This window comes from Solanum stenotomum, chromosome 6 (assembly GCF_019186545.1).
Source record: "Solanum stenotomum isolate F172 chromosome 6, ASM1918654v1, whole genome shotgun sequence".
Lineage (NCBI taxonomy): Eukaryota > Viridiplantae > Streptophyta > Magnoliopsida > Solanales > Solanaceae > Solanum > Solanum stenotomum.
The window spans coordinates 60,024,172-60,037,319 of NC_064287.1; the positions used below are offsets into that span (position 1 = coordinate 60,024,172).

Sequence of the window (13,148 nt, forward strand, 5' to 3'; positions counted from 1 at the left end):
TCAAATATGCCCTTAAACTATGTGAAATGAATAAAAATGTCCTCCATTTATAGTTTGACTCAAAAATGTCTTTGCCGTCAATACTTTGGTTCAAAAATATCTTGCAGTCAATACTTTGGTCCAGAAATGCCCCTATAGTCAGTGGCGGATACTTTGGTCTAGAAATGCCCCTATAGTTAATACTTTCTTCTTTACAAATTAATATTTTCTAGACAGTTTTGGTGTTAATTAGAGACTAATTAATAGAGTAATTGTTTAGATTTTGAGAATTGCATACATGGAAATAGGGAAAGAAAATGAAGGAGAAATAGAGAAATTAGCAAGCAACTCATTGGTATGTTACTCTGTCTGTTGTTTCTTGTACCTCGATTAGTATATTGTTTTGATGTAATTTCTGTTCTATTACTATCTGCTATTTTTGTTATTATTGTCTGTTGTTTCTTGTATCTTCATTACTTCCTTTTTGGGATTGCATGCTTAAGATTGTTTTTCTTAAGCTGAGGATCGATCAGAAACAATTTATGTACCTTTGAGGTAGGGGTAAGGTTTGCATACGTTCTACCCTCTCTAGATCCTACTTTGTGGGACTATACTGAATATGTTGTTATGTTGTTGTTGTTGTATTGACTTGGATGATTATTTGTTTTGTTTATCTTGCTATTCTGCTATCGTTATTTTTTATTCCCGCCTTGCTTTGATTACATCCAGAGTAACATGATATTTTATTGAAGAACTGCTCTTTGAGTTCTCATAGCAGTGCTTTTATTTGTTTCATTTTACGTGGCACTATCTGTATGAGTATGAAATTTAAGAGAAAAAGTTGAAAGACTTTAGAGACTTGTAATCTTAGATCCCTCCTGTGTTGATGAATAGCCTAGGACACTGTAGGCACATCACTTTTGTTGTTGTTGTTGTTGATCAGAATGTCCGAGTAAACATCTCTGCGTACACACCACCTCCCTAGACCCCATTTGTGGGATTACACTAGGTATCTTGTTGTCGTTATGTTTAAGTTAAGTACAGGACAAACATTTAGCTTATGCAGTAGGCCATTTTAAAGAAGGCCCTCTATGTTTACGTTTGATGCCTTTTAAATTAGAGTAAATTTTATCATGGCGAATTTGTGGCGCTGAAGATTTTGATACACATTTGGTCTTTTAGCAGGTATAATCTGCTGTGCTTCGCGAGGACATTGTCGATCTTATGGATTTCATAGAAGGGTTAAAGAATGAACAAGATCAAGTTGAAAAGCTGTCATTTTTGTTGGCATGTTTACAACTTTGTTATTACATTTCGGATGGTTCTAATGCCGAAATGTCATGCATATCATATGAGGTTCATGATCTGGTTCAGTCACTTTTTAATCAGAGTAGTGGAGATGACATGATGGTTAAATTAACGGATCATGTCGTTCCTCGCCTCCTTGAAAATATCACAAGTTCTAAAATCTCATATCATCATCATTCTGAATCAAGTGCTGCCATGAATTAGGATCAGTTGGTTGAACTTTTGGACGAGCTCCTCGTAAATCTCCATAACCTACCCAACATTCGTGCTGAGTTGATTTTCCCGTCAATGACTCAATATGAGCTTCTTCAGTATGTATTTTGCAATTTACGAGATTTCCATAGGTTGAAAGTAAATGGTTGGGTTCATGAGTATGAGACAATCGAATATGTCGTACCGTAGTTTCAACTTATGGCGGAGAGAGTAGGACACTTCTGTTTTGTACTTTTGTCTTATCATCTTGAAGATAAAACAGATGAAAATGATGACAATGAACTTGAAGTCTCTCAAGTCAATTCCATGCTAGTCCATCTACTTTTGAAGATAATTCCGGTTTCACTGGAGGTTATGCACATATGTTGTACAAATTTGAAAGGTTCAAAGTCGGAAGATGTTGGACGTTTCATCAAGCAGCTCATAGAAGCCTCTCCTGACATTGTTAGAGAATCTCTGATTCATCTACAAGAGCACATGGTTATTAATGCTGTTACTCCTAACGCTTCAACGTGTAACATTCATGTCATGATAGAGTTCCTATTGATTATTCTTACTGATGTACCCAAGGACGCTATTCGTCATGACAAATTGTTTGTTCTCTTGGCACGTGTTAGAGAACTTACAAAGGAGGTATTCATTCTTTTTCGCAACTTAGAAGAGAATATGAACGCAACAAGCGGTACAGGTCTAAACTTGCTGGAAAATATTGAACTCCTCAAGGAATTGAAGATCTCAAGAATGTTTTCTTGAAAGCCCGTGCAGACTCATATCGGTTCCGCTTCCCCATGAGTGATGGACCGCTCTTCATGACTCTTATACTCACAAACTTAAATGACTTGGTCAATTCCAATGCTTCTTCAGTTGCTTCGATAAAAAAAGAAATTAAGAAGGTGAAAGAGGACCTGAAAATCATAAGATCGTTCTTCAGGTATGTTGAGCAAGAGTTTCATAGAGATCTTTGGACTCGTGTTCTAGATGTGGCATATGAGTCGGAACATGTCATTAACTCAATTCTTGCCTGAGATCATGGTCTATTGCAGCTTATCTTCATACTTCCTGATACCGTAGAAAAGATCAAGCTTGTCAAAAAAGAGGTACAAGAGAAGATCCCCAAGAGCAGCGGTATTATTGTTGCAAACGCTCCTAACAAGCCGGTTGAAAGAAACTCATCAAGTACAGTCGGTAAAATAATCGTAGGTTTTGAGGAGGAGACAGAGTGGATAGTTAGGAAGCTCACCAGCGGACCAGCTGAGATAGATGTCATTTCCATAGTTGGCATGCCAGGGCTTGGAAAAACTACTTTGGCTTACAGAGTGTATAATGATAAGTCCATTGTTGATCATTTCGATGTTTGTGCTTGGTGCACAGTTGACCAGGAACGTAATGAGAAAAAGTTGTTGCAGAAAATTTTCAATCAAGTTATTGGTTTGAAAGAACAATTCAGTGAGCGGAAAAAACTATGTGGACAGCGGTACCTTATTGTCTTGGATGACTTGTGGGATACTGCAACATTGGATGAGCTAACAAGACCTTTTCCTGAATTTCAGAAAGGAAGCAGAGTGATTATAACAAGTCGGAAAAAGGAAGTTGCTTTGCATGGAAAATGCCACAGTGATCCTCTTTATCTTCGATTGCTAAGATCAGAAGAAAGTTGGGAGTTATTAGAGAAAAGGGTATTCGGAGAAGAATGTTGCCCTGATGAACTAAAGGATGTTGGAGAAAAGATAGCTCGAAAGTGAGATGGGCTTCCTTTAGTACTTGATCTAATCGGTGGAGTCATTTCAAGGAAGGAAAAGAAAGAGGCTTTGTGGGTTGACGTTCTGAATAATTTGAGTTCCTTTAGTTTTAAGGATGAAGAGGAAGTTGTGAAAGTTATACAAATAAGTTATGACCATTTGTCAGATCACGTAAAGCCGTGTTTGGTTTACCTTGCAATTTATCCAAAGGACAAAGATATAAGGATCTCTCAGTTGAAAGATTTTTGGATTGGTCAAGGACTTGAGATGAAAAATGCAGAAGAAGTAGTGGATGCGTTAATTTTGAGTAGCTTGGTAATACCTTTCGATAATTTTATTTGCAAAATTCATGATCTTATGCATGACTTTTGTTATATAAAATCTAGTAAGGAAAATGTGTTTGACTTCATAGGAGGTTCAAATGCTCCGTCTTCTTCTTCTAGTGTGATGGCACGAGGAATTACCATTTGTTATAATGAATATCTCTTTCGTTTGGATGAAAATTTTGTGGTGTTTAATCCAGAAAAGAAGAATCCTTATGTTAAACACCTCTTCTCTCTGAAGGTGTATGATGGGATTCATGATTGTCTTTCCTACAACAGTCACCTAAAACACTTGAGGCTTCTTAAAAGTTTGGATTTGAAGGGCCTAACATTGACAGATTCTTTGCTGAATGAAATCGGTATGCTCGTTCATTTGAAGTACTTAATCATTCAGACGAAGGCAAAAGCTCTCCCTCCGTTATTTTCAAACCTCTGCAATCTAGAAACTCTATCGGTGTATAACATTGAGAGATCATGCATGATACTATCGCCTTGTTTTTGGAGTCTTGCAAAGCTACGAGATGTGCGGATGATGGAATGTGCTCTCTTTGAACCAACTGTGTTAGACGAGGACTCAAGGTTAGAAAGTTTGAGAACATTACAGCATCTCTCCCTTCCCGGTTCAGAAGACATAGAGGATATTTTCAAAAGGTTTCCTAATCTTCAAATCCTTAGTGTCTCTATCATAGCAGAGAAGATTTGTTTTCCAAGATTGGATGTCCTTAACGAACTTGAACAACTCAATTTATCTGCTTCTTGGGATTCATTCCATGAATATACACACGGCTTCCTTTTGAGCTTGAAGAAAATGAGGTTGCAAGGGCTCACTCTGACATCTGATTCATTGTCAAGAATTGCTAGACTACCCAACCTTCAAAAACTAAGTCTAAAAAATGCAATCATCGATGGGGAGCCAGGAGAATGGAACATGGAAGATGTCACCTTCAAGAATCTCAAATATCTAAAATTGGATAGTGTGGAATTTTCTGAATGGCAGGTTGATGCAGAGAAATCATTTCCCGTGCTCGAGATGTTAGATATAATTACATGTGAGAAGCATATGGACATCCCAGATAGTTTTGGAGATATTGCGTCATTAGAACTTATCAAAGTATGGTTTAGCCCTCAGCTTAAAGAGTCAATCTTCAATATTAAGGAATATGTTGAAGAAATGACCGGAGAAGACAAGCTTCACGTATGCTTCCAAGGTAGATGGTCTAGAGAATGTGAGTATGAATAGGAATTCATCGACTTCTTTCCTTTTAGAAATGTTATGTTTTGTTCCAATATTACTTTTAACTTATACAATATATGTTCTTTGCAGAGAGATCACATCAACCTGTAAATGATGAACCGATCCTAAAGACATGTAAGCCTTCTTCCAACGCGGCTTTTCTATATCCATTTCGGTTAATAACTGTTTATCAAGTCTAAACAGTGCTAGCTATCAGTACTTGTATTCTTTATTATAATGGATGAGATATTGTATGCATGTGTGCTTTTCATTACCATGAGATCTTATGTATTTTTTTATTCTTCTAAAGTGTATGACTTTCGTGTAGAAGTTGTAATCTTCAGTTACCATAAAGCATGAAACAAGTAAGTTCCAATGCCTAACTTGAAATTGGCGTGCATAGCGCATAGATATGGATATAATACACCTTAACTAAACACTCCAACTTACAAAATGATCATCTAGACACCTTTAGTAATATATGTGTTATGTCAGCGTTGGGTGTCCACGAGCCACAGTGTATCACGAGTTGAGGTGTCTAGATCTGCATTCTCGAAGTTGGAATGGTTAGAAGGGGTATTTTGAGAATGACAACTTGGGAATGAATGAATGAAAAGGGAACATAGTTACTAGACATGAATTTCAATTAGTATCGCAAAGTTTCAATTACAACTTATAATTAATGATTGAGGAATAGTATGTACTGTAGTTTTTATTTTACATATATATAGTTAAGATAGGAAGAGGGAACCTAATTAACTAAAAATTAGATATAACTCTGTGGTTTAACCTCATGATCATGTTAACTAGTTGCCTGTTCATTTCCTTGAAGCCCGCTTTGGTTATCACATTATTTTGTTGTTGTTACAGTTTCTTTTTTCTGAAAGCTTTGTAACGCTTCTTCTAGTATTTGTTTTGTCTTCCTATCTTCTGTATGTTTGTTGATATGTGTTACTTGAGCTGAGGGTCTTTTGAAAACGGACTTTCTACCTTCATGAGGTTGGGGCCGTAAGGCCTGCGTACACTCTACCCTCCTCAAACGCCACTTGTGGGATTTCATTAGATATATTGTTTTGAAGTATCCTTTCAAGACCACTATATTGAATTCTTTACACTGTCAGTGCACAAAACATTAACTCTTAGGAATATCCAGCCAATGCAACATTATTTTTTTTGTTTGTTTGTCAAAAACCAGTGGAAGGGTCAAAATTTGAACGTTATCTATTTTTATAGTAAAGTCACAAAACTATTGATTGTCACATTAAAGTAACTAAATTTATTCACTATAAAGATGCTTGAAAAATTGTCACGACAAACAGATTTTCCTTTCTAGCTTTTCTCGAACAAAGTGGGGACTTTCTCCAGAATAGCCTAATAGATAAGCTAAATGTTTGGCCTGTTACGCACCTTAAATCTTAAAATTAAAAAAAGGCAGTTTGGTGCATTAAGCTCTCTAAAAAAAACCTCTTAGTTTCCCAGTTCTTAAGTCATTCCGAACACATTGTACTTCGGCCACCAAGGCCCAATTCTCAAGATCTAATACATGGTTTGATTATATTTTTGCCCTTATATTCATTTACAAGATCAATCTAACTCACGTGTCGCTAAATCAATTTGATAAATTCAACTATAACATATGATTTAGTATATATAGTTTAACTTATACAAACAAAAATTAACTAATTGATTCTTATAAGTTGTAAAGATTATGTCACAATCTAAGTTACATAAAGGAACAAACATACTTAACAAGAGTAAATTAATGACATAATACATAAATGTGCCTTTTAACTTGGCCTTATTTCACATGTAGACACTAACTTGTATAAAGTTGAACAAGTAGACACATGAGTCTTACGTGACATAATACACATAGGACATCATGTAGGATGAAAATTGCCATGTAGGATGATTGCAGTTACTAAAGAACTTATATCTTATTAGGTATAAATTCGACTGTTAAAAAATAAAAATTTGAGAATACACATCTACACATCTCAATTCGTCCCTATTTTTTTCATTTGAACACTTTAACTTGCAAAATGATCATCTTATGGGTCATGTTAGTATCAGGTGTCCACGAGACACAATAAGGATGAGTTGATGCACTGATGTCAATAGTATTTATACATCTTGATTATATATACAAATACTTTTAAAATAATTTTTTAAATCACTTAGCGAACATTAAAAATAATTTAGTAAACAACCACTTATTTTATTAGAAATATTTTCACATCATACCGGAACATCCAATTGGAATCAGACAGCAAATTATGAAAGTCTCAAAACAAGTGGAGTATAAATATTACTAATACCAAAAAAAAAAAATATTAGATCAGATCTCAAAACAAGTGTAGTATAAAATATTATATTTTTCGAAATTGATTATATAAACTTTAAATTGACAATTAATTTCCACATTGATTACAGAGACTTGAAGATGACAATTAATTTACAAAGACTAAGATGATAATGTGTACTACTGCCTCCATCATGTGATAGTATTCGAATTTCGATATTAAATGAGTTACTTTTTTAACCTAATTTTTCCATATATTTTTTAAATTATTATTTTATTATAATTTATAATATTTTTCACGTAATTTATAAATTAAAAGGTCAAATATTTGAAAATAAAAAAGTGCTATGTGATATCATGTTCGGAAATAATAATTTATATATAAGGGAGTAAAAATTATTTCCTCCGTCCACTTTTAATTGTTATGGTTTCCTTTTTTTGGAGTAAAACAACTTTGACTAACATTTTATGATCTATTTTTTCATCATATTGATATGCAAAAAATTGCAATTTATAGTACTTTTCGTATAGTTTTTGAGTATCTAAATTTTTTGTTTAAAATATGGAATTAATGGAATCTAATTTAACTTTGAAAATTAGTCAAATTCACTTTCGTAAAATGCAATATGACAATTAAATGTGGACGGAGGGAGTAGTAGAGTAATTTTTAAAATCTTCTTTGGCCTTTCAAGTTTGTCTTTGGCCAAGTAATTATTTCAACTGCTTTTGTCCCATTTTGTCAACTTCAAGGTATGATTATTGAAGAATATTTGGGTGTTAATACTTTCTTCTTTACAAATTAATATTTTCTAGACATTTTTGGTGTTAATTAGAGACTAATTAGTAGAGTAATTGTTCAGATTTTGAGAATTGCATACATGGAAATAGGAAAAGAAAATGAAGGAGAAATGGAGAAATTAGCAAGCAACTCATTGGTATGTTCTTGTACCTCGATTAGTATATTGTTTTGTTGTAGATTTTGTTTTGTTACTATCTGCTATTTTTGTTATTTTCTGTTGTTTCTTGTATCTTCGTTACTTCCTTTTGGGATTGCATGCTTAAGATTATTTTTCTTGAGCCGAGGATCTATCAGAAAAACTTTGAGGTAGGGGTAAGGTTTGCATACGCTCTACCCTCTTCAGATCCTACTTCGTGGGACTATACTGAATATGTTGTTGACTTTTTGTTGTTGTTGTTGTTGTTGTTGTTGTATTGACTTGGATGATTGTTTGTTTTGTTTATCTTGCTTTGATTACATTCAGAGTAACATGATATTTTATTAAAGAACTGCTCTTTGAGTTCTCATAGCAGTACTTTTATCTGTTTCATTTGTTGTTGATAAAGTAAGATGAGAATTGCCGAGTATGCAGCTGTTGCTTACTAGTATGTTTTATTTGAAACAAAAGTAGGGGTAAGGTCTGCATACACACCACCTCCCTAGATATATATGTTGTTGTCGTTATGTTTAAGTCAAGTACAGGACAAACATTTAGCTTATGCAGTAGGCTATTTTAAAGAAGGCCCTTTACGTTTATGTTTACGTTATCATGGTGAATTTGATACACATTTGGTCTATTAGCAGGTATCATCTGCGGACATTCTTATAGAATCTCTGATTCATCTACAAGAGCACATGGTTAATGCTCTTACTCCTAACGCTTCTACGTGTAACATTCATGTCATGATAGAGTTCCTATTGATTATTCTTATTGATGTGCCCAAGGACATTATTTGTCATGACAAATTGTTTGTTCTCTTGGCACGTGTTAGAGAACTTACCGAGGAGGTATTCGTTCTTTTTCGTAACTTAGAAGAGAATATGAATGAAGCAAGTGCTGCAAATCTAAACTTGCTGGAAAGTATTGAACTTCTCAAGGAAGATCTCAAGAATGATTTCTTAAAAGCCCGTGCAGACTCGTCTTAGCTTCGCTTCCCCATGAGTGATGGACCGCTCTTCATGACTCTTCTACTCACAAACTTAAAAGACTTTGTCAATTCCAATGCTTCTTCAGTTGCTTTGATAAAAAAAGAAATTAAGCAGGTGAAAGAAGACCTGGAAATCATAAGATCGTTCTTCGGGTATGTTGAGCAAGAGTTGCATAGAGATCTTTGGACTCGTGTTCTAGATGTGGCATATGAGGCGGAACATGCCATTCATTCAATTCTTGCCCGAGATCATGGTCTATTACAGCTCATCTTCATGCTTCCTGATACCATAGAAAAGATCAAGCTTGTCAAAAAAGAGGTACAAGAGAAGATCCCCAAGAGCAGCAGTATTATTGTTGCAAACGCTCCCAACAAGCTGGTTGAAAGAAACTCATCGAGTACAGTTGGTAAAATAATTGTAGGTTTTGAGGAGGAGACAGAGTGGATAATTAGGAAGCTCACCAGCGGACCAGCTGAGATAGATGTCATTTCCATAGTTGGCATGCCAGGGATTGGAAAAACTACTTTGGCTTTTAGAGTGTATAATGATAAGTCCATTGTTGATCATTTCGACGTTTGTGCTTGGTGCACAGTCGACCAGGAACGTAATGAGAAAAAGTTGTTGCAGAAAATTTTCTATCAAGTTAATGGTTTGAAAGAAAGATTCAGTGAGGATGACATAGATAAAGACGTTGCTGATAAGCTGCGGAAAAAACTGTGTGGACAGCGGTACCTTATTGTCTTGGATGACATGTGGGATATTGCAACATTGGATGAGCTAACAAGACCTTTTCCTGAACTTCATAAAGGAAGCAGAGTGATTTTAACAAGTCGGAAAAAGGAAGTTGCTTTGCATGGAAAATGCCACAGTGATCCTCTTTATCTTCGATTGTTAAGACCAGAAGAAAGTTGGGAGTTATTAGAGAAAAGGGTATTCGGAGAGGAGCGTTGCCCTGATGAACTAAAGGATGTTGGAGAAATGATAGCTCGAAAGTGTGATGGGCTTCCTTTAGTACTTGATCTAATCGGTGGAGTCATTTCAAGGAAGGAAAAGAAAGAGGCTTTGTGGGTTGAAGTTCTGAATAATTTGAGTTCCTTTATTTTTAAGGATGAAGAGGAAGTGGTGAAGGTTATACAATTAAGTTATGACCATTTGTCAGATCATGTAAAGCCGTGTTTGGTTTACCTTGCAAGTTATCCAAAGGACGAAGATATAATGATCTCTGAGTTGAAAGATTTGTGGATTTCTCAAGGACTTGTAGAGCAGATTGAGATGAAAAGTGCAGAAGAAGTAGTGGATGAGTTAATTTCCAGTAGTTTGGTAATACCTTTTGATAATTCTATTTGCAAAATTCATGATCTTGTGCATGACTTTTGTTATATAAAATCTAGAAAGGAAAAGTTGCTTCACTTCATAGGAGGTTCAAATGCTCCGTCTTCCTCTTCTTCTTCTTCGGATCTTATGCCACGTGGAATTATCATTCGTTTTAATAAATATACAATTCGTTTGATTGAAAATTTTGTGGTGTTTAATCCAGAAAAGAAGAATCCTTATGTTAAACACCTCCTCTATCTGAAGGCCTGTATGTTATATCTTCCCCACAAGAGTCACCTAAAACACTTGAGGCTTCTCAAAAGTTTGGATTTGAAGGGCATAACATTGAAAGATTCTTTGCTGAATGAAATTGGTATGCTCGTTCATTTGAAGTACTTAATCATTCAGACGAAGGCAAAAGCTCTCCCGCCGTCATTTTCAAACCTCTGCAATCTAGAAACTCTGATGGTGGATAACTTGGAGGGATCATACATGATACTATCGCCTTGTTTTTGGAGTCTTGCAAAGCTACGAGATGTGTGGATGAAGCGTGGTGCTGTCTTTGAACCAACTGTGTTAGACGAGGACTCAAGGTTAGAAAATTTGAGAACATTATCTAAACTCCACCTTCCCGGTTTAGAAGACACGGAGGATATTATTTTCAAAAGGTTTCCTAATCTTCAAAACCTTGAAGTCTGTATAAAAAAACTACCAGATTGTTCAGCTGAGAAGATATGTTTTCCAAGATTGGATGTCCTTAACGAACTTGAACAACTCCATTTAATTGCTTTTACGGATTCATTCAGTGAATATACACATGGCTTCCCTTTGAGCTTGAAGAAAATGATGTTGCAAGGGCCCGCTCTGACAACCGATTCATTGTCAAGAATTGGTAGACTACCCAACCTTGAAGAACTAACCCTAGAATACGCAATCATCGAGGAGGGGAAAGAATGGAACATGGAAGATGTCACCTTCGAGAAACTCAAATCTCTAAATTTGCATAGAGTAGAGTTTTCTGAATGGCAGGTTGATGCAGAGAAATCCTTTCCCGTGCTCGAGAAACTATATATAAGAAAATGTGATAAGCTTATGGAGATCCCAGACAGTTTTGGAGATATTGCGTCATTAGAGCTTATCATATTATGGGGCAACCCTCAGCTTAGAGAGTCGGCTATCAATATTAAGGAATATGTTGAAGAAATGACTGGAGAAGACAAGCTTAAGGTAGACTGCTACAATGGTACATGGTATGAAGAATGTGAGTATGAATACGAATTCATCAACTTAATTCTTTCCTTTTAGAAATAATGTTATGTTTTGTTCCAATATTACTTAAGGTAGACTGCTACAATGGTACAGCCCTCAGCTTGAAGAGTCGATCTTCAATATTAAGGAGTATGTTGAAGAAATGACCGGAGAAGACAAGCTTCACGTATGCTTCGATGGTAGATTGTCTAAAGAATGTGAGTATGAATACGAATTCATTAACTTCTTTCGTACATTAAATTTCCTTTTAAGTTATACAATGTTCTTTGCAGAGAGATCATATCAACCTGTAAAGGCTTCAAATGATGAACCGCGATCCTAAAGACATGTAAGCCTTCTTACAACGCGGTTTTTCTATAACCGTTTCGTTTAATAACTGTTTATCAAGTCTAAATTAAACAGTGCTAGCTAGCTATCAGTACTTGTGCTCTTTATTATAACGGATGAGATATTGTATGCATGCCTGCTTTAATTTTCATTACCATTTATTTTCTTCTTTCTTTTGTCTTTTCCTCCCAATTAAAATAAATTTACGAGAAGTATTTATTTATCCTTAATCAAAAATTTTAGATTCGACTGAGTCTCTTTTGGGATGGAGCCTTTTTTGTTAGGGAGTGTTATACTCCTTCAAATTTAGTCAGACTCTAATATAACATCGAATGAGAAATTAAAAAAAATTATATAATTAAATGTTGTCATAGAAAATTTAAGATAAAAATTAATATTCATTCTGTTCATTTTTACTTCGATCTATTATTCCAAAAATAGATTTTCGCTTTTACTTTTTATATTTAACATATTAATTAAAAAAAATATTTTACTCTTAAAATTTATTTTGACATTGCTCAGAGCGTCCAGGGTATTGAAATGTTAGGCATTTCAACTTTTATCTATAGATTGTCTACATTCAACAATTTAACGTTTTAAATTTTCATATAAATTTCACAATTTTCACAATAAACTAAAAGAATGCTCAATTAAGAAAACATACATTGGTTCATTATGACTTTGAGTTAGTGTATCTTTGCATACATTCATTCTATATATTGAGCTGACGGTCTATTAAAAATAATTCTCTATTTTAATAAAATAAAAATAAAATCTGCGTATATTTTTTCTTTCTTCGAATCTCACTTGTAAACCTATATTGAGTTATTATTGGTCAATCATGCTTTTCCTTATTGAAAAATTACAAACATTACCTTTGGGTCGAGCTCATCGCATCGGACTATAAATACAAAGTAAACAACTATAAATAGAATAAATATAGTCATTTAATATTTATATCACATGTACAATTACTCGTAGAAGATAATTAGATCCAAAGGTCATATTCTATAAATATTCACCTTTTTAGGACCACTACTAAATGAATAACATTTGGCTAATTTTTTTAGAGTAAAAATTCCAAGAATTCTATTTTGAATTAAATATCAAACCAAAATATAATTTGTTTTTAATGATTAACCAGCATTATTGTTGCCATTCGCGTTGGGAGATTTTTTTATTATTTTTTTATTTTTAGAGATTTTGAATTATT

The 13,148-nt window shown here is 34.5% G+C and overlaps 4 protein-coding genes and 1 long non-coding RNA gene across 5 annotated transcripts in view; 3 read left to right on the forward strand and 2 right to left on the reverse strand.

The window, feature by feature from the left end:
- The window catches only part of LOC125868380 (putative late blight resistance protein homolog R1A-3), a 151,833-nt gene that overhangs the window by 9,492 nt on the left and 129,193 nt on the right, over positions 1-13,148 (reverse strand). The window lies entirely within an intron of this gene.
- LOC125868997 (putative late blight resistance protein homolog R1A-3) lies at positions 1,807-9,022 on the forward strand. The gene is made up of 4 exons (XM_049549552.1): positions 1,807-2,133; positions 2,544-3,238; positions 3,347-4,757; positions 8,681-9,022. The coding sequence occupies exons 1-4, from the start codon at positions 1,807-1,809 to the stop codon at positions 9,020-9,022; spliced, it is 2,775 nt and encodes a 924-aa protein (XP_049405509.1).
- The window catches only part of LOC125868391 (putative late blight resistance protein homolog R1A-3), an 86,438-nt gene continuing 75,700 nt past the window's right edge, over positions 2,411-13,148 (forward strand). Inside the window, exon 1 of the mRNA XM_049549055.1 lies at positions 2,411-2,700. The gene's annotated coding sequence lies outside the window, so the exon portion shown is untranslated. The remainder of the gene's footprint in view (positions 2,701-13,148) is intronic.
- Positions 8,910-13,148, forward strand: part of LOC125868383 (late blight resistance protein R1-A-like) — a 50,350-nt gene continuing 46,111 nt past the window's right edge. The window contains exon 1 of the mRNA XM_049549047.1: positions 8,910-9,446. Within this exon, the coding sequence (XP_049405004.1) occupies positions 9,035-9,446 (412 nt within the window). The 5' untranslated portion in view covers positions 8,910-9,034. The remainder of the gene's footprint in view (positions 9,447-13,148) is intronic.
- The window catches only part of LOC125868395 (uncharacterized), a 34,067-nt gene continuing 31,515 nt past the window's right edge, over positions 10,597-13,148 (reverse strand). The window contains exon 3 of the long non-coding RNA XR_007446734.1: positions 10,597-11,026. This is a non-coding gene — a long non-coding RNA (uncharacterized LOC125868395). The remainder of the gene's footprint in view (positions 11,027-13,148) is intronic.